Raw genomic sequence first — 21,734 nt, 5'->3', positions numbered from 1 at the left:
AAAATGGTGGTTAAGGAAAGTGCGCATGAGCTGCAGGCGGCGGGAAGAGGTGGGCCAATCCTGTGAAGGTTAAGCCTTCTCTGGTCCCACCCCTTCACCTCTATCTTGTCGCCATGGTGACTGCTCTACGATTGGCGGGGTTTGAGGTTCAAAGACTTTGGCTCGGCCTCATCCGGGGCCTCCGGCTGTGGTCTCTCCAGGCTGATTGGGCCGTTCCTTTCACCTCTGATTGGCCGAGATCGGAAAAGACGGCGAAGAGCTCGGCAAGAGAGCAAGTACTAGGGTCTCAGGGTTCAAAATGGCTCCGGCCTCCTTCGGTGACGTAGAGAGCAGAACTTGGCTTCGCCCCTCCCTTTTAGTGAAGAAGGGAGCAGAACTGGGATCAGCTCGACGTTTGGATTGTGCGAACACATATCTGCGGAGCTGGTGTTAACCCATCTCCCTCGGCTGGAGGACTCAGCCCGCTCCTCCTTAGGTGATTTGCAGAACAGAACTAAAGGCCCACACCTTTTTAATGTGACACAGTATGACAGAGTTAACCTCGACTCCGTTTTAAACCTTAAAAGCAGGTTTTAAACCCTCTTTGTGAGTGGGTACCGAGGGGGCAAGGCACGCCCCTTTTCGGGCGACCCGAGGCGGAATGAGGTTAGGCCCGCCCCTTCCGTCCTATAATGTATCCCGCAGAACTGGGGTCTTCCTCCAGGGTTGGACCCCTGGGACTTGGGCAAGGTGCTTCAGAGCTTGGGCATATTGTACGAGTTTGGGTCTTTTCTACAGTCAGTGACCCTCACTGTGGCCCAAGGAGCAGAACTAGGTAACAGCCTTCCCACTCCCAGTGTTCTTTGCATCGTCTACCTCAGGGAGAGTAAATTCAAGCAGGGCGAAGGTGTGTCTGGCAGCGGGGACAGACACAGGCTGAGGGCAGTACAGCAACACCCAGATAAAAGGTCCCACGTGACTCAAGTGAGGCTTGGTGAGAAGTTGGGAGTTCCCTAGAGGAGGGCGGGGGAGGTTAAAGTACCGGAGGCCTGTCAAGGTTCAGGAAAAAAGTTACTGAGAGGTGGAAACAAAGAGAGGAGTGATGGATGATCCTGGTAAAGGAATGTGGAAGTATGGGAAAGAGGAGATCGAGGGCTGGAGAGGGAACAGATACATGGCTACAAAATTAAGGAGGCATGCTCATCCCAGAGTAATCTAGCATTCTCATTTTTTTTTAAAAAGCAACCCTAATGCCCAGTTTTCATTGGAAGAAAAGATGCACCCAGACTCTGTGTTGGGGAGGGAGGCTGTCTCACACCGCCTCAGTGACTAGGGAGACTGATAGGAAGGAACTAGAAAAGAAAAAGTACTGAGGTTAAATAAAGAGCATGGGAGGACAGAGGCAGGGAGAGGGCCTGAAAGTAAGTATCCCTTCTCTTTAAAGACCAGAGAGGCGTCTGGAAGAGGGAGCCGGGATGCTGGGAGCAAATGCGGGAAGGGGTGGGGAGAGCAAAGGTCAAAGAGAACCGGTAGAGAGCTGGAGGGCCAGGTGAGGTGAGATGGGGCCCTTGAGAGAAGACAGGTGAAGAACTCAGTGCTTGGCATTTAGTAGGTGCTTGAAACTACCTGGAAATGAACGGGGGACAGGAAAGAGGTTTTTGGAGAAGAGTTGGAGGGAATAAACAGCGGATAAGGGAGTTAAGGAGAAAGGAAGAAACCCAGTGAAATTTCCAGGAAGAGGAGACCTGATGAAGAATGAATGGGCAAAGGAAGGAATACAGCACCAAGGGACACACAAGCCGTGTGTGCTGAAAGGGAATTGGAGGAAAAAAGGATGCAGCTGGAGCCAGAGAAGGCCAGAGGCGGAGGCAGAGCCCAGCGGAGCGCTCGCGGGGCGGAGCTACCGAGAGCCCACTGGTCGATGCGGCGAAAAGATGCGTGGGTCCCTGGGAGTCGATTGGCAAAACAGGCCGCCCATCACCGCCCTCTACTTCCTGGCCAGCCCCGGAAACCGGCAGGCGTTGGGGAGGGGTAGGGGGGGGATAGCGGCAACAGCAGCCCCAGCCCTCAGAGAGACAGCAGGAAGGGAGGGAGGGAGGGAGCTGGGGGGACAACCCCCCCACCATTCCTACCGCAATGGGCCCAGCCTCCCACTCTCACCTCCCCTCCATCGGCCGGGGCTAGGACACCCCCAAATCCTGTCGCCCCCTTGGCACCGACACCCCGACCGAGGCAGAGACAGCCACCCGCCACCACCGCTGCCGCAGCCTGGCTGGGGAGGGGGCCAGCCCCCCGGGCCCCCCACCCCACTGAGGTGGGGGCGGGAATGGGATGGGAGGAGGCGGGAGGAGGGTGCCGAGAGGGACTTGGAGGAGGGGATGGGGGAGAGATTGGGTCTGGGAGGCGGACTGGGGAGAGGGTTGCTGGGGAAAGGAGAGGGGCCCTGAGAGGGAGGAAGGATGGAAGAGACACGGCGGAGACCCTGCGAATTTGGGATGGGGGTGTGGACAGGGCCCTGAAGAGGGAATTCCCGACACCTTCCCCAATTCCTTTTCCTGCCCTTTGGCCCCACATGACTCTTGGGGGGTTGTGGCCGGGAGAAGGCGGTTTATTGCCCTCCTTCCCCCAGCAGAATTTGCTTCCTAGGAATGCCCTCAGACACCTCTGTTTCCATCTAGGCACAGGACCTTTCTCAGTGGCCATCCACACTGGGCTAGATCCTTACTGACACACAGATGCTTTGTGGGGGGCCATGTTTTCTACACTGAATCTGTGTGCCTTTGACATGTTTAATGGCTTATGTGCGGCTAGCTTCTCCCTATGCTATCCATGGACTGTGGAGAGATGATGTGTTATTTTCCATCAGAATTGCCCATTCTCATATCTTATGTCCATATCTCATGTCCAGTCTTGACATTGTTCAAATGTGTGAGTTTTTATATATTGCATCTATTATGTGGTTTCATGTTTCTTGCACATTTTATGCTTTTGCGTGTTTACTTTTTGCGTGTAAAGGTTATACCTTCCTTATTTTGGTTCGTATGTTATGTCCATGATCCTGTCGTATGCAAGTCTTCATGTGTGGTATCCTGTGGTTTAGTTCACTAGTGCACACTCATGATGTGATCGGATTGGCCTGTTTGCTGCATGTTTTCCCAGTCACGGTTTACACCGCACATACGCATGCTCCTTCGCATGATATGCTGATGTGACATGACCGCAGCATGTGTGCTTCTGGTTACACATTCTATTTATTTAATAATTTTATTGACAGTATATTTTGTGAGTCATATGCCCATTAACCCATATGGCACTTCACAGTGCTTATAAATCTTTCGACATTTCTGCTCCGGAGAGGGTCACTTAATGTCACGTACTAGAGAGAAAGGTAACTGGGCCTCCATGTCCCCAGAGAACCATTCCCATATGCCTTACCTTGCTGACCTTCCTGGTCTATGTCTTTTCACATACATTATCTCTTTCGTGGCTGTGTACAGTCTGTGTTCATGGAGCTCAGTGCATGCCTCAGGTCAACCCTGCTGTGCACATTATCTGTCCCTCACTCTTTTTGCACTGTTGGCATGTATTTGATGACAGCAGCATCTTTCCCTGGTGGCATGTTAATCCCCATTCTGTATGTTTCTCTTTTGTGTGAGATGGGATGTACCATCTTGATTGTTGTTCCTCCCTCAGTGTGACCATATAGTGTATGTGTATATTCAGAGTAGGTTACCGTTAGGCTTTTTGTTGTGTTCATTGCTTTCTTGATGACTTTTCTTTTCATAGTTAATAGTCCTCAAGAGTGTAGCTATCTGATTCATAATTGGCTCTGTCATTAACTATGACAGGCTGTGTATACAGCCTTATAATCTGTTCAGCATGTTTATTGAGCACTATCTCCTCCTTCTGTCCTGGGTATTGGGGAAATGACAGAGTTCCTGCCCTCAGGCTGCTTACAGACTGGGGAAGGAAACAAAAATGAGCAGTTACTTACACTGTGGTGTCAAGATCAGTGGTTCTCAAACTGCTGTGCACATCAGACTCACTTGGAGGGCTGTCCCTCACTTGGGGGAGTTAAAATACCTATTCTTGGGCCTAAGGCCCAGAATTTGATTCAGGAGATCTGGGGTGAGGTCCAAGAATATGTATTTCTACACTTTGAGAACCAGTGATCAAGATAAAAGTGTAATGAAAACTCAGGCCAGGAGAGGTTCAAGAAGACTTCCAAAGTGTGATGCTGAGCTGGGTCAGGCAAGTGAAAGACAGAAGGGCATTCCAGCCAAAGGGACCAGCCTGTTCACAGCACAGAAGCATGAAAGATCATGGTGTGTCTGAAGAACTGAAGTAAATCAATCTGGAGCAAAAAGGACTCTTGTGGGCATGTGGCCAAAGATGTAAGCAGAAGTCAACTTGTCGAAAGGGCCTTTTAGAAGACGGAGAAATGCTCAGATTTGTGTTACAGAAAAATCTCTGTGGTTGCCATGTGGATGACGAATTGGAGGAGCAGAGTTAGGAACCTGTCGCAAATAGTCCAGGGGAGAGAAATGCTGGTCCAGACTTACAAGGGCAGTGGGATAGAGCAAATCAAGCCTATAGCTTTAGAGTTGGCAGAGTCTCCTGTTTCCTCTATTGCTTCTGAACCTTCACTGGTTGGCAATGGCCTTTACCTTTGAACATAGTCCTTCCTGTCATTAGAAGACAGTGACTGTAGCCTTGCTGAAAGTGACAGGTATTTGCCTGAACACCTTTTTGTGACTTGTGACCCTGCCCCCAGCAGTAGGACAGAGTGGAGGAAGGAGGAAGAACCTAAAAGGCAGGTTCTGTGTGCCTGCACCTCTTCCTCCTCAACTCTTTCCTCTCCCAGGGCAGATGGTGTGAGTCGCTTTTACTCTCTCCCCTCTTTCTTTCATTTGGTCAGGCCTTAACATATTATATACCTGCCTGACCAGGTCGCCTCCGGTGTTGCTGGAAGGGAAAGAAGGAGGAGTAAGGGTTTGTTTGCCTGCCTGCGGAGGCAGGATTGATAGAGGCAGCAACTCCTGGTATGTCCATGGGTTTATCTGGAAACAGGAAGGGGAGGGAGGTTGGACACCTTGGTGGAGAGGGATTTTTCTAGTTATGCATTTACTTTCCTTTATCTGTTACTGGGTGTGATTGTAAGTTTGCATGTGTGTGTCAGTGGGTCAGTCTTCGTATGACTGTGTGTTTGTGTTTTTGTTAGTGACAGAGCCTTTATTCTTGCCAGTCTGCCCTTGAGAATGTCTGTGGGTGTTTTGTGCCTTTCACTGTATTTGCTGTCTGCTGTGTGTCCACCTGTGTGCATACATACTGGCCGCAGCATAACTGTGGTTAGGAACACAAGCCACTTAGGTTTCAACTAGGAAGTGCCTCTTAGGAGCCATATCACCACAGGTAAGTTCTTTAACCTCTCTGGGCCTATCTCCGAAAAATGTAAATTATGTGGTTCATATTTAAGGTTTAACATAGTCTATAGATCAACCCTAATCCAACAGATATATAATAAAAGCCACGGTGTAATTTTTAATTTTCTGGAAGATACATCAAAACGTAAAAAGTAACAAGGTGGAATTAATTTTAATAATATATTCTATTGAATTCAGTATCCAGAAAGGTTGATTTCAAAATGTAATCAATACAAAAGATTATTAATGGGATATTTTACATTCTGTTTTTCATTCAAAGTCTGAAATCTGATACATATTTTACACTTCCAGCACAATTCAGTTCAAACTAGGCCACATTTCCAGTGCTCGGTAGCCATATGTGGCTGGTGGCTACTGTATTAGACAGGTATAGACCATCCTAAGACCCTTACCAGCTACAAGTGTTTGTTATTGTTATTGTTGTCCTATTATCACACGTCTGTGAGTTGTGGGTGTTCATGTGTCATGTCTCTTGTCTTTGTGAATATTTCTGGAGGCTTCTGAGAGAGGGCTGGGTGAGCAGTCCCGAGCTCCTGTTCCCACCGCCCCCATCCTAGAGAGGCTGTCTGGGCAGGTTTTGATGGGAGCCCTGACCCCATCCTGTGTCTCTGGCCCTTGTCCTCCTAGCTCCCCAAACCGTGCCTTCTGTGCCTTGCCCATCCCACTCCCCTCCAGGAACGAGGCCCACTGTCTCTTGCCGGTCCCCTGCAGGTGGCCAGAATGGAGTTGTGGCCGGGGGTATGGCCTGTGCTGCTGCTGCTCTTCCTGCTGCTGCTCTTCCTGCTGCCCACCCTGTGGTTCTGCAGCCCCAGTGCCAAATACTTCTTCAAGATGGCCTTCTACAATGGCTGGATCCTCTTCCTGGCGGTGCTCGCCATCCCTGTGTGTGCTGTGCGAGGACGCAACGTTGAGAACATGAAGTGAGGGCCAAGGGGTTTTGGGTGATGAGAGAACCTAAGAGTCCGAAGTGAGCAGTGGGTGGGGAGGTTGTGGGATGTGTAAGGAAGATGGAGAGAGCCCAGGGACAAGGAAGGAGAGAGAACTGCAGATGCCCAGAAAGGCAGTGGCGGGGGGTGGGTGAGGTGTGCTGATGGACATCAGTGGGTCCTGCTGGAACCCCTTGCCGTGACCCCACAGGATCTTGCGTCTGATGCTGCTCCACATCAAATACCTGTATGGGATCCGGGTGGAGGTGCGTGGGGCCCACCACTTCCCTCCCTCACAGCCCTACGTCGTGGTCTCCAACCACCAGAGCTCACTCGACCTGCTTGGTGAGACCCCTCGTAGGGCATACCTCCCCCAGTTATGCCCTTCCCCCTTCCCCAGAATCTCTTCCGCTAGGGGTCCACAACTCCCCTTCGTCTGGACATTGCTCCCTTTCCCTTTCCCCCAGTCCTTCTTACCCTCATAAGTAGGCTAATATGTACTTAATCACCCCATCCTCCTCAGGGCTTCCCGCCCCCTCTCCCCTATCTCCGTCCTTAAGAATGTGGGAGATGGCCTGTTTCCCATGACACTTTACCTCTACCCTGATCTTCACTCCCACCCCCGACCTTTGCCTTAGGGATGATGGAGGTACTGCCAGGCCGCTGTGTGCCCATTGCCAAGCGTGAGCTGCTGTGGGCTGGCTCTGCTGGACTGGCCTGCTGGCTGGCAGGAGTCATCTTCATCGACCGGAAGCGCACTGGGGATGCCATCAGTGTCATGTCTGAAGTTGCCCAGACCCTGCTCACCCAGGACGTGAGTCCCCTGTGGCAAAGGGGGGTGGCAACACTGGGGAGTAGAGCAGGGCCAGCGGCCCTCAAAGGTCCATTACAGCCTCATGACCGTTTTCGGACCCCTCTGTGTATGTCTTCTTGACCTCTGTCTTCCCCAGGTGCGGGTCTGGGTTTTTCCAGAGGGCACGAGAAACCACAATGGCTCCATGCTGCCCTTCAAACGTGGCGCCTTCCACCTTGCAGTACAGGCCCAGGTAATTACTATTTCCCCCTCTGCTACTGAGCCCCCAGCTTCCACCATTCTTTTCTTTCTTGGCAGATGTTTGTCATGGGGGCCTTGGAAGGGAACTGTGGGCTGTTTGCTTTTCCCTTTCCCCAGGTTCCCATTGTCCCCATAGTCATGTCCTCCTATCAAGACTTCTATTGCAAGAAGGAGCGTCGCTTCACTTCGGGTGAGGGCTCTGAGTAGATCTGGGGCTGGGGGTGGCTAGAAAGGCCATGGGAGAGAGAGGGTAGACATCCCCATGAGACAGGAGGATTGGTCAGTGTCCGAACTGAGATGTCCAAAGGATCATCCAGTGACCCCACATCAACTAATAAATATTTATTAAGCGCCCACCATACCCTGCTACATGGGTAACACTTGATCCCTCCAACAGGGGCCATTACTGCCCAGAGGGAAAGATAAGACCTGTGTGTGCAAAGCTGTAGTAACACTTGGCAGTGAAAGCTAATCCTAGATGATGGGGGCTGGAAGGGTGCTAAGGAGGTGTCCGGACTGGGAAGGCTTTGTGCAAGAGGGCCTTAAAACAGATACCAGCTGGCAAGCAGAGGGGCAATTGTCCAGGGTAGGGGGAAGAGAACTGAAAGGTTGGGGAGGGAGTAGCGGGAGAGCTCAGGAACTGGGCCCTGCCTGTGAGCAAAGGCCTAGGTAGACAGCCCATGATGGTGCTCACCCCCTCCCAGGGCGATGTCAGGTACGGGTGCTGCCCCCAGTGCCCACAGAAGGGCTGACACCAGATGACGTCCCAGCTCTGGCTGACAGAGTCCGGCACTCCATGCTCACCGTTTTCCGGGAAATCTCCACTGATGGCCGGGGCGGTGGTGACTGTCTGAAGAAGCCTGGAGGGGTGGGCGACGCCCGGCTCTGAGCTCCCTTCCCATCTACCCCCATGTTCCTCCCACACCTACCAACCCAGTGGGCCCTGAAGCAGGGCCAAGCCCACTTCCTTGTTTCTCCTCTCCCCACTGTTCTCCTCTTTGGAATCTTCAATTTCTGAAGTGAATGTGGATATAGCACCGCTCCTTGCCCCTTCCCAGTTCCCCCATGGACTCTCTTGCCTCGGTGCAGTCTCCACTCTGACCCCCACCCACCTCCTGTGCCATCTTGTCTTTGGGACAGTTGCCTCCCCCTCATCTCCAGTGGCTCACCTACACAAGGGTGGGAGCACACCATCCTTTCCCCAGGGGACCCTCTTCTTTTGTGATCTTCTCTCCCTCTCCACCCCACATTGGCCAGTGGACTCATCCATTCTATGGAACAATACCCTACCACAAGTCCATGGATTCAGTGGACTTATCCGTTTGTGAGGACTCCTCACACTGTGGCTGGAAGCAATGCCTGGAACATTCCTGGCTTATCCTGGGAACACTCCTCAGCACCCTCACCCTCCCTCCCATGGAGCCTCCTATCAGTGGAGGCTGGACTCTTCTCACTCAGAGGTTTCATCCTGCCCATACCCAGGTGCCCAGGGGTGAGCATACTCCTAGATGCCAGTTTGGTCTCCACATTTCTGCTTCCCCCCATCCCTGTGGTACAGTTCTTCAGTGGTCCTGGCCCCAACCCAGTCCCCTGCAGCCCGGCTGTACCATTCTAACCAGACACAAGGGGAAGAGGCAGACATTAGGTGCTGCACTCACTTCTGCTCCCTGGGAAGTTGGGGAAAGGAACTGAACCCTGGCTGGAGGGGATGGGAGGGCTTTTAATTTATTTCTCTTTCTTTTGAGGCTTCCCCTCTCTGAGCCAGTTTTCATTTCCTCCCTGTGGCATTAGCCACTCCTGCCTCCCACCCCAGACCTGTGCCCACAACTGGGAAGGTGGGCTGGGAGCAAAAAGAGAGGGTGGGACCCAGTTTTGTGTGGTTTTTATTAATTATCTGGATAACAGCAAGAAACCCGAGAATAAAGATTGAGAGAGAGAGAGAGATCTGGGCACTTTCTGGCTGCATTTGTTAAGGCATTGAAGTGGTTCTCGCCTAGGCCACCTCCCCCAGCCAGAAGACTCAGGGGTGGGCCCAAGGCACCCATCTTTTCCCCTTCCTTCAGCTCTCGTAAGTTTCCATCACTCATTGCTCCTTAGTGGCAGATAACCTTATCTTCGCTTCCCCAGCTGGCCAATCCCAGAGGATTAGTGGGGCCAGTTTCTGTATAAATTAGGGGGCAGGGGCTCTGGAGGGGTTCCTTATTGGCCGCCGATTGAGATTGAGGCCCGGGCCCAGGCTGTTGTCCTCACAGGAGCCTGGTGAATGACAAGGAGGCAGACACATTGGCTGTGGACTTCTGGGGCTGCCAGGGCACTGGAGACACTCTCACCCAACAATAAGTGGACTGGGGACAGGGTACCAGAAGAAGGGGTGAAATATGGGTATCTGAGGAGTATGCAGAGACTGAGTGTTGGGGAAGGGTTTGGGGAAAAGAGAAAAGTGAACCAGGGAAGGGTGTCCAGGAGAGCTGGGGGCAGCTATTGGGGATGGGGATTCAAGCAGAGAAGGGCATGAGGACTTACAGGCACCTAGCCTCTCCTCCAGCAGCAGCACTTGGTCGCTGAGAGACTCGATCCTGTCGCCACGGCCCCATAGCTCTGCCACCTGTTCCGGGTGTAGCTCTTCAGGTGGCATGGGCAGCATGGCTCGGACCCAGGCCCCGGCCTGACCTGCCCACTACAAAGGAAGGGACGCTTCAGAGTGTTGGGGGTGGAGCACACCCTGCCAAGAGGGGTTGGACCCAGGCACCAACATTCACCTGCTCCAGCCGCTCCAGGCGCCCTTGAAGCTCCCAAATCTCCTGTCTCAGGGCACGCTCATCTTGTTCTGCTTCCCGAACTGGGACAAAAGAGGGCGTGACCCACTGCCCAGTTGAGTGCAGGCCCTCATTGCCACCCATGCTCCCACTCACCTGCCACACTGAGGATGTTGGCACCAGTTGGGGGCTCCAGGGCGCCCTCTGTGCAGGTGCGCCTGTCCAGACCCAGCACCAGGCCTTGAGGACAGCCACAAGTGAAGCTGCCTGCGGTATTGAGGCAACGGTGCGAGCAGAGGGCAACACCAGTCCTACATTCATCCACGTCTAGTTATGGGAGAGAAGATGGGGGCTGAAGGGTGGGGGCGAGCTGGCACCCCAAAGGTATGAGGTCCTGGTGCCACTGTATGGGGGTGCAGGGCGAGGTGACTCACCCACATGACAGTGCTTCCCACCCCAGCCTGGGGCGCACTCGCACTGCTCTGGCCTAACGCAGACGCCTCGGTTCTGACACGGCTTGGCACAAATGGCTGTGGGCACAGAAGGGTGGTTCAAAACCAGACCCACTGCCTGCCTCCCCAGCCCTGCGGGGCACCCTGACCCCAGGCCTGGGAAGACCCAGTCTCACCATCACAGGTGAGGGCCCCTGGATGCCGCTTCTTCCAGCCCTGGCAGCACACGACGTGGGTCTGCGGCACCTCCCTCCTCACCTCCCTCCACGCCACACGGTATGTGGTCCTGGAACATAGACCCGGCTCTGAACATTGGTTTATGGGTTTTGGTCTGGGTTCTTGAATTTCTTCTTGAAAGACTCCAGAGTCCAGCCTCCCTATCCCTCACCTGTAGGTGCTGCAGATGCGTCTTCCATCACACATGGTCAGGTAGGGCTTATACACTGGTTGGCTGTAGGACTCGTTGTAATGGAGGGGGACCACGAGCATCTGCTTGGAGCAGACCCCCTGGCTGCACCCATGCCAGAGAAGGTAAGACACATTCAGTGACCTGGGAGCGGTCAGGAGTCCCATTTCCCTTAAGTCTCCATTGAGGCCCTGCCCTCCCTGGAGGTGACCACCTCACCCCCATTCTAAACTTCATGGTTTTGCCACCTGTTGACGCCCCACCCCCAGCAGGTTTTCTGAAGACCTCACCCCTGGACCTGCCCCCCTGTCATCACCTCTCTTTGAGGGATCCACCCTTGGCCCCCTGGACTGACATCAGTAGCAGGAGGAAGGAGAGTCCGCCTAAGAGACTGCACGGTTCATCCCTGGACCCCATGATTCTCCTTGACTCCAAACTGCAGGCTGCAGGCAAGAAGAGGTTAATGGAGGCCATTCCCGTCTCCCATAACTTTTCCAGCTCCAGCCCCTCCAAAAGCAGTCTGCTAGTGCCCTCTAAGGGAGTTAGTACGTTCACTTGTACACATTTGCACTAGCCACCAGGATTGTCTACACCTGCGTGTACATTTAACACGACCCCTTCATCCAGCACAGCATGGTCCAAGCATGCATGCAATTGCACACCCCAACACACTCCCTCCATCTTCTCTACACACACACTCTGCCCATAACCTTCCTATCTGTAACAAACCCTCTTCTATCTTAATTTTTCTACCTTCAAAGTCTCAGATATTCACCATTACACCCCCTCACACCCTGCACACAAACCCATGCACCTGGAAACTGCACCTTAAACACATTCCTACTACCCCACATACCCACACCCTCACTCCTACCACACTCCCCAACTCACACTCACACTAAGGCTCATTCCCCGTTGACACTGTCTCCCCACCTGTCTTTCCCTCTCTCCCGGAGACTTCCAGCAGACCAGCCTCAGCAACAGCAGCTCAGACTGGTGGGCGGGTTGGGCAGGCTGGAAAGGAGAGGAGGGGCTGGGCCAGACAGAATCCTCCCATCCCTGCCCCCTCCCACAAGCCTCCTTCACAGCTCCTGCTTGATCAGCTCCATGGGTCTAAGTCCCACTACCTTCACCACCACCCCAGCAAAGGGCCCCCTAGAAGTAAATTCCAAACTCTACGAACCCCCTTATTTCTGGACTCCCCAGATCAGCAGAGGCTACCAGCTCTGTAACACCACCAGTACCCCTGGCTCTTGACACACCCCTCAACCCAACACAGACTCGGGGAGAACTGAGGAACAGGGAGAGAGAGCTGGCAGAGAAAAGCAGGGTCAGGTCATGGGAGAAGAGGCAAGATTCAATGAGGAAAGAAAGGAGGGCAAATCGTCACAAAGGGACAAGGGGGGGGGGGGGGGGTGGGAAGCCCATGGCACTAAGGGGAAATTGCCCCCATTTGATGATGACATTTGTTAGGGCCTGGGGGTGGGGGGCAGAGTTGAGTCAGCCACCGCCCCCCATACCAGAGCAGACAGGGCCCTATTGTCTCCACCAAAATTCCTTCTTTTAAGGAAGAGGAGGCTCATTGTCCAGCCCCTCACCCAACTCAGGCCTACAAAGGTCGAAAAGGGGTGCAACAAATGCCCACCCTGACCCTTAGCCCCCTCGTCTAGCCTGGGGGTGGCAGACGCATTCCACCCATGAGGCTAGGGCACAAACCACTGAAGCCCTGGGCTCAGCCCCCCAGGCTTAGGCTGGAACAGGAAGAGAATTGTCCTCTGCAGGAAAGAACCCACAGAGAATCAGGAACCCACACAGAATGGGCATTTAGAGAGCGGAAACACCAAGGGGGTCCCACCCCACACCAGGCATCCGGGCACCCAGACCTCAGGCTCTCCATCCCCACCCTCCTTGGGGAGCCAGGTCCCCCTCACCTGGAAAGGAGCCAAACCACACTGAGGAAATGGACTTTTATTTCCATAAATACAGGGTTAACACCCATTCAATGGTAGCTAAAAGGGGCTGGGGCCTCAAAGACACTAGGCTCCCAGGGGGTACCCCAACACTGAACAGAGGGACTGGGGGATCCCCAAACCTGAGATGGGCCTCACAGGCCATAGATATTCCCCAACACTGACATTTCAAGAACGGAACTGTCCCCATAGGGGAGCCTCAGAACCCCACTCTCATGGGTAGTCCTTCCTGGGAGTTGGGAGGGCTGAGAAAAAGGGAACATGGGGAGAACAGGAGCTAAAAATGTCCTGAGTGGCCTAGAAGGAGACCCCTGTAGTGGGCAGGGGCTGGGTTCTCCTATACAGCCAGAGACAGAGCAGCCACAGCAGCAGGAGCAGCCACGAGATAAAAACCTGGTTTCTCTCTTCCCGGCCTCGGGAGAGTGAGAGAGCGTGGAGCAAACCCCAAACATGAGGTTGGGGGAGACCAGGATTTGTCATCTACAGAGGAGCACAGGAAAGGAGTCCTGGGAGCCCTGGTTGGTGGGGGCAGTGTGGGAGCAATGGGGTGGTTGCAGGCACACCGGAGCTCACATCTGCTTTCCAAGGCCACCGCTTGGTCTCTGGGCTGGGAAGTTCCTGAGGGATCCCTGAGGACATCCTCAGGAGAGCCAAGGTTCAATGCAGGTCTCATAAAGGGTACGGTTGGAGTGCCAGGCCGTATGGGAGATCCCAGCCATCGGACACCTCACTATGGCTCCCCGAGCCAAGAGAGTCTTCAACCCAAAAGAATCCCGCAGATAAACCTTCAAGGTGGGCAAAGAGTCATAAAAGGAGAAACAAAGTGAGCTCCTCCTGGTGTCCCAGGTCCCCTCCCCACAGGGTGAACCCTTCAGCTCAAGGGGTCAGTGGCAGGGAGGGCTACAGACTGAGGTGGGGCTGTGCCAGAAGAAAGGGGAAGTCATCCCAGGGGGCTCACCAGTTGCTCCTCCATCTCCAAGACCGTCTCATTTGCATCATAGAAACCAAAGAAGCTACAAAGAGATTGAGGGTGGGCAGGGGAGGAGGTTATCAGGAGAGCGGGAGAAAATCAAGGTAGGCTAGGGGAGGGACCTCAGGAACTCATGGCCTATTGGGAGATAGGCAGCAAGGAAGACACCCAAAATATTCAAGTGGATATCATGTACCTCACAAGGTGACACAGAGGCTACAGCATTGCTTCTACAGAGTCCCATCAAAAATGCAAACCTGAATCTAATCATGAGGAAACAGCCAACAAACCCAAACTAAGGGACATTCTACAAAATAGTTCAAAAATATCAGTGTAATGGACGAAGACAGAGGAAATACCCCAGAAAAAAAAAAAAAAAAAAAAAAAAGAGAGACTAAAGAGACACGGACAAGTAAATGCAACACATGATCCCAGGTTAGATCTTGGACTACATTTTTTTTTCCCCCTATGAGGACAACTGGAAAATATTTGAATAAGGTCTATAGAGTATCTTATTGATGTTAACTTCCTGACTTTGATAATTATATTGTGGATATGTAAAGACAAGTCCTGTATACACAAAACAGACACTGACACACTGAAGTTTTAGGAGTAAAGAGACATCATGTCTACAACCTACTCTCAAATGGTTCACAAACACACCTATACCCCCATATACATATTTAGAGGGAAGAAAGAATGAGGACATAAACATGGCAAAATGGTAACCTTTAGAAAATCTAGGTGAAGAGTACACACAATTGTTTTGTAATACTTAAGCAACTCATTAAGTATGAAGTTATTTCAAAATAAAAAGGTCTTAAAATTTTGAAAAGTAATATTTAATTGGCATGGGCAGTGAGTGGGCACTGACCATGAACAACAAACGTTAATAGTGCTAAGTCCAAGGGACAATGGGAACAAAAAAAGACCACCCCGCTGGTTTTAGAGCACCAACAAAGCCTTCCCAGTGAGGTACTCTCCACTAGGGAAGGCTGATCCCCCAGCAAACGGAAGAGCAGGAGCAAAGGTACAGAGGTGAGGCCCAGTTGGGCACATGGGGGAGCTGGGTTGGAGGCCTGAAGGCCACATGGAGGGGCTGGATTTCATCAGGTATAGGAGAGCAGTAGGGGCACACAGACCTGGATGTGAACTCCAGCTCTGCCACACACTCCCAAATGTATGTGGTTGAGCATATTACTTATCCTCTTTGTCCTATTTAAGAATACTTCCTTTTCAGAGAGGAAGTGAAACACCCTGGTTAAGTTAGATAGCCTGACTTCACCAGTTACTAACTCTATGAATGGAGACAAGTTATTTAAGCTCCTCGCACCTAAGTTTCCCTACATGTTAAACAAGGATAATAGTAATTACCATGAACCCTGTCTCCTTATATGTCAAAGGAGGATTAAAGGAGATTTATTTGAAAAGTACTTAGAATTGTGCCTTGGGACATAAAAGGTGCTATATAACTGTGAGCTATTACAATCTTCAGAGGGTCATAGATGTAAAATGAGATAGAATAAATCCCAACCCTTGCTATTATAAGGAACATGACTCCTTCACTTAAAACCCTCCAATGCCTTTTTCATCTCACTCAGATTAAAAAATCAAGGGCCATGGTTGCCAGGAGCTGGGGGGAGGCAGGGATGGGGAGTTCTTGTTTAATGGCTATGGAGTTTCAGTTTGGGAAGAAAAAAAAAGTTCTGAATATGGATGGTGGTGATGGTTACACAAGAATGCCAATGTGCTTCATTGCCGCTGCACTGCACACTTAAAATGGTAAATTTTATGTTCTGTATATTTTAGGAAAAAACAAAAATAAAAAACAAGGGCCTTACTTTGCCCTACAAAGGGCCAATATTACTGGCTCCCTGCTACCTCTTTCATCTCCTCTCCCACCCTCTTCCCAGCTTCCTGGGCTCTAGCCACACTGGCGACCCTATTCCTCACACCAGCCCCAGGACCTCTGTAGGTGCCACTCCTTTTCCCTGAGTCGTTTTCCCCCCCACCCCCAGATTGTTGCACAGCTCCTTCCCTCACTTCCTTAAGTTTCTACTCCCATGACAAGTCTTCCAGGACTTATCTAGCCACTATCTGACATAGGGTCCAGTCACCCTCTAATCCCTTCCCCTGCCTGTCTCATCACCACCTGACATACATATTTGCATCTATTTTTCTGTCTCCCACACTAGAAATTAAACTACGTAAGAGTGGGGACTTCTCTTTCATTTACCGCTGCATCCCAATGGCCCAGAACAGGGCCTGGGCATATATACAGTGCTCAATAAATATTTGTTGAATGACTAAAGGAGCTTAGGTGACACTTCAGATCACTCATGATGAATTGCAGCAGAGGCCCACACATAGCACAATGGAGCCATAGATTTTCCTGAGAAATCGGATGGAGGAGATAAGGCTGGAGGCTATTACAAAAGTCCAGGTATATAAAAGAGGTAGAAGGAAACGTGGCATGGAATTATACACACACATCCTACCAATGGCGATTTCCTGGTTTTGATACTGTGCTGTAGTTACATAGGATGCAATCACTGGGGGAACCGGGCAAAAGATACCTATGTAGGACCTCTCTAAACTATCTTTGCAACTTCCTATGAATCTGTAATTATTTCAAAGTTAAAAGTTTTTACAGGGGCGCCTGGGTGGCTCAGTCGGTTAGACGTCCGACTTCGGCCCAGGTCACGATCTCACGGTCTGTGAGTTCGAGCCCCGCGTCGGGCTCTGGGCTGATGGCTCAGAGCCTGGAGCCTGCTTCTGATTCTGTGTCTCCCTCTCTCTCTGCCCCTCCCCCGTTCATGCTCTGTCTCACTCTGTCTCAAAAATAAATAAACGTTAAAAAAAAATTAAAAAAAAAAAAAAGTTTTTACAAAGCAGGGGTTTAGGGATGGAGAGGAAGTAGAGTCTGACGGGCTAGATACAAGGCATTGAGGAATGACTCCCAGGTTTTGTTGTTGAGTGACAGGATATATGGAGGATGGGAGCATTAGCTGACCAGTGGGAGGTACAGGCCAGTTTCAGGCAGGAGATTAATTGCTGGGGGCTAAGGGGTATCCTTAGCCAATCTTTGGGCCACACAGTCCCATATTACCTGGACTGCCAGGGGGTAATAACACCATCATCAGGGCCCCCAATCAGCACCAGGCGGCCCACACGAAGAAAGTTCTTCCTCCATGCTAAAGGGTGGGAAGAAAAGAGCCTGAGTCAGTCACAGGGGTCAGGCCAGGTTGGAGAGGGAAACACAGGGGGTTGGAGAAGCAGAAAACGGGACCCAGACAGGAGCCTGGAGTCTCACCAGTGGCATTGGGATGATCTCTTTCCCCATTGATCAGGGCCAGAAAGCTGCTGGCGTTGAGGTACAAGTCATCGTGGTGGGGGTCTAGGTACAAACAGCAGTTAGAAAGATAGAGAAGCAGGGAAAAGAAACAAGACCAGAGTCTGAAAAAACAACCAGGAGACTACAATAGCAGGTAACGTGAATAGTATCAACAATAATAATAATTGTAAACACGATACCAAACACCTTTGTCCAGCACTTACTATGTCAGATACTGTTCAAAGTACATTACATTTGTTAATTTATTCAATCTTCACAAGCACCTATTGGGTAGATACTAGATTATTATTTTACAGATAAGGAAAACAGCCACAGTAAGGTTAAGTAACTTGTCCACAGTCACCCGACAGGGTCAAGCTTCAAACACAAGTAGTCTGGACCCAGCATCCATGGTCTTAAAAACTACACTAGGTGTTTGCAAACTATGGACCATGGGCCAAACCCAGCCCACTGCTTACCTGTATAAATAAAGTTTTTTGGAACACAGATACATGCATTTACATATGGTGTATGGTTGCTTTCAAACTACTGTGGCAGAATTGTATTTGCGACAGAGACCATATGGCCTGCAAAACCAAAAATATGTACTATCTGGCTTGTGATCTCTGCACCAGACTATACTCTGAGGTGATAAGGTAACACACATAAAGCATTCTGAACAGCGACTGTTCACACAGTAAGTGCTCATTACATGAAGTTATCTTCATCATCACTGCTGTTGGTTATGGTACGGGTGGGAGCAGCCGGCCCTACCCTCCAGGGCGCCCTCTCATGGAGTCCCGTTTGGCATCCCCTACTCACCGTGCCAGTAGTTGCAGATGGAGAATTCCTGGCCCCAGGGGCTATAGCAGATCCGATAGAGGTTAGACCTCATAGAGGTAGGGAAGAGCCACTTCAAATAGTCTGTATCTGGCAAGAGAACAGCAGTATCAAGTGGCCCCAAACCTTTGTGTCCTCAAAACTCGGGGCCCCCTTTGACCTCACGATATCCGCTCACCTCCATACTGTCCCATTTGTGGAGAGGAGAGAGAGATGAAAGAATCCACATTGTGCTCATCCATGACAGAGAGCAGCGCCCGGCACACCAGGCCCCCTGAAGGCAGAACACCACATTGGACAGGGACTCAGGGACAGCCAGGCCAACAGCCTCTCCACTAGGCACCCCCCTCCACCCACCACAATATACATAAGGAGACTGAGGCCCAGAGAAAACAGGCACACCCTGTGGCAAAAGGCTATATACATCATGTAAGTGACAGAGCCAGATTAGATTCTGGGTCTTCTGACTCTAACTGTAGGGTGTTTTTTACTTCCCCATTATCCCTTATTTCCAAGAACCATGGGTAATGGCAAAAGGGGACAGCAGTGCAGGGAGCCTCCCTCCCACTCAGGACACAGAGATAAGACCCAAGTGCTGAAGGAAGTCAGAAAAGTAGGGCTCAGGTACCAGGGCTGGAAGAATGTGGTTCAGAAAAGGGGACACTAGAATGTGTCCCTCAGATAAAGATCAAGCCTCAGAGAGGGCTTAGGAGTTGGGAGGGGGAGGGCGCCTACCCTGCGAGTAGCAGATGAGATGCACCCCTTGAGGGGCCTTTGCCATGATGGGGGCCACAGCCTCTCCGAACCCTTGCACCTGTTCCCACAAGGGTCGCAAGCTCTCTCTCCCATCGAAGAGATCGAGCACTGTCACCACAGTCCCGGGGTGTGTCTGTGGGAAGGGGGCAATGCTGCAACAGGGGATGGACTGTGGAGCCCCTCCACACCGCCCCCCTGGGCAGTGTCCACATGCCTAATTGTGCCCTGCTAGAACCAGGGATCTCATCCCCCGATCTCCCAACGCCAGCACCAGCTCCTCCAGGAACTGAGCAGGCCCAGAATGGCAACTTTCGGTTCCCCATTCTCTTTCCCCAGCCACTACAGACGCCTCCAACGCCCCACAACAGGGTGTCCCCTACCAGACCTCGTTGATATATTCCAGCAGGTGGCGGAAGCTGTACGAGCTGTCAAAGAGCCCGTGCACCACGATGACCGGCTTGTAGGGAGCGCGATGGGGCGCGGGGGCTGCGGGCAGCAGCAGCAGCGGCAGGAACGGCAACAGGAGCAGGATCCCCGCCGGGGGCAGCCGCAGCCCCCTGAGCCCCAGCATGCTCCCGCCTGAGAAGGGGGCGATGAGGGCCTGTGAGAGAGATGACAACACACCCTCCCCTCGAAGCAGACGCCTGGCATCAAGAGCCCCCTCCCCGCCGGTGCTCACACTAGGTTCAGGTCACAAAACAGCCTACTTTTAACTTACTTCAAGGTTGTGGGGAAACACACACCCCTACACATTGACGCACGGACGCGCACCCGAAGCCCCGCCCCCAACTCTACGGGGACTCGGTCCCTAGGCCGAGGATCTTCTTAATGCATCATCCCAGCCATGCACGACCCTGGGTTTTGCAAGAAAGACCCCCGAGCAGCAGCGCAGGCTTCTGGAGAATGCAAGCTCCCACCTGGCCTAGGTCCGTGAGCCTGGCTCCGCCAGCTGTTTACTTCTCCCTAGACTGGAACCCGCAAGGTGGGGGGAGGGGAAGGGTGTGAAGAGAGCTCGCGCAGGGGAATGACGGATGGGAGAGGGGAGGCTGCTAGGGGTCGCGCTTCGCCGTCACGTCCGGGGCTTTCCCTGGCAACCGTGCCCGCGTCCCCTGTAACGCAGGCCCAGGACTGGAGGGGCAATGGAACATTCCACTGCACTCCGCGAGCGGGGGAGGAAAAAGACAGAGCGATCCATTTTAGACTGGTGGGGAGAGGAAGAAGCATCAAACAAATCCTGGGAATCGTGAGAAGGCCAGTTCTGGCCCTGCCAGGCACTTGCGACACCAGGGTCCGAATTCCTGGTCTCGATTCGCCCCACTTCCCAATTCGGGCGTCCGGCTCCGCTGCGGAACGTGAAGTTCCCCTGCCCCCGCGGGAGGTGGGAGGGCGCTGCGGAAAGGCAGTCCTCCGCATTTCGTCTCATGCCACCGGATCAGGGCTGAAGCCAGCCCAAGCGGACCCCTCCCCATCCCCACCCGCCCGCCGGCAGGCCCCAGGTCAGCGTCTTACAACTCTTCATTATGAAGTGCGTGTAGTGCCCTTGTCTCCAGAGACGCGAAGAGTCCTCGAGGCCCCTCGAGCTAAAAGTGCAGCCTGGCCCAGTTTCTCCTGGCCTACTCTACTCCACTCCTGGTACACGACCCACCTCCAGGGGGCGGAGGGCCCCTGGGGCAGCGCTGACTCACGCGTGCGTGGTTTGCACCAGTCTTTCAACTTGAGAGACCCCCACAATCGGCCTTTAGCCGGGAGTTCCTGTGTGCGGCTCCCGACGCAGACCTTCGAACCCCTTCCAGACTTCCGAGCTCCAGACGTCCCGCAACTCCGCCTTGATCCCTACCCGATACCTAGGTGGGCTTTTGCTTAGCATTTAAAGACGCTTCCGTTGAGAAAAGGATTTCGAAGCTTGTCTGAATCCCTCCTGTTCACAAGGTCTTTGCCGGTCTAAAGTCTCTCAATAAAACCAATCTGTGCCCCGAGTCTGTAGTGTGAGGATGGGGTGGCAATGGGGGGTCGGGGGCTCAGGCAAACGCCTTGGAAACTGGAACAACCAGCTTGGGGCCGTGACCTAAATGTCTGGAGCTCTGTAGGCTCCACTTGGACGCGAGGGCGAGGACACAGCCCGGGAGGGCGACTGCCTCGGGTGGGGGTTGGGCAGTACTAATCTGAAGGTGGAGGTAGGGGAGGGTTCCCGACTCCCTTTTCGCAAAAAGCCCAGCTCCTGTAAGTCTCGGTAGACGGCCTGTCTTCACCTCCCCTCCCCATATACGTGCCCCCAAGATACAATGAACAAATAAAAGACTGCAATTACTGCTGTGCCCTGAACCTCGCACTCCTGTCACTCAGGAGGTGGCGTTGCGTCTTGGCAGAGGTGGTGGGTGGATGGGTGGGATTTTAAAAAATGGATCTGAACACTGAGGGGCCCAGGAACTCTAAGAAGCCCGATAATCAAGTGGGGAAAGAGCATATATTATCCCCCAAACTTACTCTCTGTCCTTCTCCCACCCCCACCCCCCCTAACCGCAGGTCCAACTCCCCTGGAAATACTCTAGACCCAAGCCCCCCACTTTACCTGCAATTTACCCAGACCATAACCCTGGGAACTCTTTCAGGTCATCGCAGGTCTCAACTCTGCAGTTCTCTCTCACGCAGTTATCTTTCTTAAAGCGGGGGCAGCTAAGGCCAAGCATTTGGGAGAAGGTCCTGAGAACTTGCAGGGACTCTGAGGGAAGCTGAGGAGGGGGACATCTGACTAAGGTGAACCAGATCCGGTGGGGACTGGGGTATTGAATCCACCAAGCACCTGCTCACTTCCTCCCACAGTATAATCACTGTAGCCAGTCTTGGAGG

The 21,734-nt window shown here is 52.5% G+C and overlaps 3 protein-coding genes across 7 annotated transcripts; 1 reads left to right on the top strand and 2 right to left on the bottom strand.

Annotated features, from left to right (window-relative positions):
- The first annotated feature begins 145 nt into the window (after nucleotides 1-145).
- On the top strand, nucleotides 146-9,347 carry AGPAT1 (1-acylglycerol-3-phosphate O-acyltransferase 1). Of its 2 annotated transcripts, none has more exons than XM_042938360.1 (7): nucleotides 146-475; nucleotides 6,135-6,343; nucleotides 6,561-6,694; nucleotides 6,988-7,163; nucleotides 7,300-7,395; nucleotides 7,521-7,593; nucleotides 8,108-9,347. In XM_042938360.1, exons 2-7 carry the CDS (start codon nucleotides 6,144-6,146, stop codon nucleotides 8,290-8,292), a joined length of 864 nt encoding a protein of 287 aa, XP_042794294.1. In that variant the 5' UTR covers nucleotides 146-475; nucleotides 6,135-6,143; the 3' UTR covers nucleotides 8,293-9,347. The 2 variants fall into 2 exon arrangements, with proteins under 2 accessions (XP_042794294.1, XP_042794295.1); XM_042938361.1 differs by lacking the exon at nucleotides 146-475 and adding an exon at nucleotides 2,028-2,293.
- On the bottom strand, nucleotides 9,269-17,083 carry EGFL8 (EGF like domain multiple 8). 4 transcript variants are annotated; one of them, XM_042938358.1, is made up of 10 exons: nucleotides 17,067-17,083; nucleotides 13,946-14,000; nucleotides 11,334-11,460; nucleotides 11,000-11,122; nucleotides 10,788-10,897; nucleotides 10,594-10,689; nucleotides 10,316-10,486; nucleotides 10,163-10,242; nucleotides 9,927-10,080; nucleotides 9,269-9,659 (listed from the first exon to the last, which is right to left on the bottom strand). In XM_042938358.1, exons 3-10 carry the CDS (start codon nucleotides 11,432-11,434, stop codon nucleotides 9,574-9,576), a joined length of 921 nt encoding a protein of 306 aa, XP_042794292.1. In that variant the 5' UTR covers nucleotides 11,435-11,460; nucleotides 13,946-14,000; nucleotides 17,067-17,083; the 3' UTR covers nucleotides 9,269-9,573. The 4 variants fall into 4 exon arrangements, with proteins under 4 accessions (XP_042794292.1, XP_042794290.1, XP_042794291.1 ...); XM_042938356.1 differs by lacking the exons at nucleotides 13,946-14,000; nucleotides 17,067-17,083 and adding an exon at nucleotides 11,909-12,876; XM_042938357.1 differs by lacking the exons at nucleotides 13,946-14,000; nucleotides 17,067-17,083 and adding an exon at nucleotides 11,915-12,876.
- PPT2 (palmitoyl-protein thioesterase 2) lies at nucleotides 12,971-20,465 on the bottom strand. Its single transcript, XM_042938353.1, has 9 exons — nucleotides 20,397-20,465; nucleotides 19,273-19,466; nucleotides 18,867-19,020; nucleotides 18,310-18,405; nucleotides 18,114-18,221; nucleotides 17,271-17,354; nucleotides 17,067-17,151; nucleotides 13,946-14,000; nucleotides 12,971-13,772 (listed from the first exon to the last, which is right to left on the bottom strand). The coding sequence occupies exons 1-9, from the start codon at nucleotides 20,404-20,406 to the stop codon at nucleotides 13,629-13,631; spliced, it is 930 nt and encodes a 309-aa protein (XP_042794287.1). The 5' UTR covers nucleotides 20,407-20,465; the 3' UTR covers nucleotides 12,971-13,628.
- Nucleotides 20,466-21,734: the final 1,269 nt, after the last annotated feature.

Source organism: Panthera leo, chromosome B2 (assembly GCF_018350215.1).
Source record: "Panthera leo isolate Ple1 chromosome B2, P.leo_Ple1_pat1.1, whole genome shotgun sequence".
In the NCBI taxonomy this organism is placed as follows: domain Eukaryota; kingdom Metazoa; phylum Chordata; class Mammalia; order Carnivora; family Felidae; genus Panthera; species Panthera leo.
This window is presented reverse-complemented; position numbering and strand designations above follow the sequence as displayed.

Bases quoted from the DNA above. Each gene is read 5' to 3' on its own strand.
- AGPAT1 (XM_042938360.1), top strand. From the start codon at position 6,144: ATGGAGTTGTGGCCGGGGGTATGGCCTGTGCTGCTGCTGCTCTTCCTG. The intron at 7,164-7,299 runs GTGAGTCCCCTG...TGTCTTCCCCAG, and splicing joins AGACCCTGCTCACCCAGGAC to GTGCGGGTCTGGGTTTTTCC. The intron at 7,396-7,520 runs GTAATTACTATT...CCCTTTCCCCAG, and splicing joins ACCTTGCAGTACAGGCCCAG to GTTCCCATTGTCCCCATAGT.
- EGFL8 (XM_042938358.1), bottom strand. From the start codon at position 11,434: ATGGGGTCCAGGGATGAACCGTGCAGTCTCTTAGGCGGACTCTCCTTC. The intron at 11,123-11,333 runs GTGATGACAGGG...GCATGGGTGCAG, and splicing joins GGTGGATCCCTCAAAGAGAG to CCAGGGGGTCTGCTCCAAGC. The intron at 10,243-10,315 runs GTGAGTGGGAGC...CTTTTGTCCCAG, and splicing joins CAACATCCTCAGTGTGGCAG to TTCGGGAAGCAGAACAAGAT.
- PPT2 (XM_042938353.1), bottom strand. The intron at 18,222-18,309 runs GTGAGCGGATAT...TTCTCTTGCCAG, and splicing joins ACAAATGGGACAGTATGGAG to ATACAGACTATTTGAAGTGG. The intron at 14,001-17,066 runs GTAATATGGGAC...ATCTCTTTGTAG, and splicing joins ATTACCCCCTGGCAGTCCAG to CTTCTTTGGTTTCTATGATG.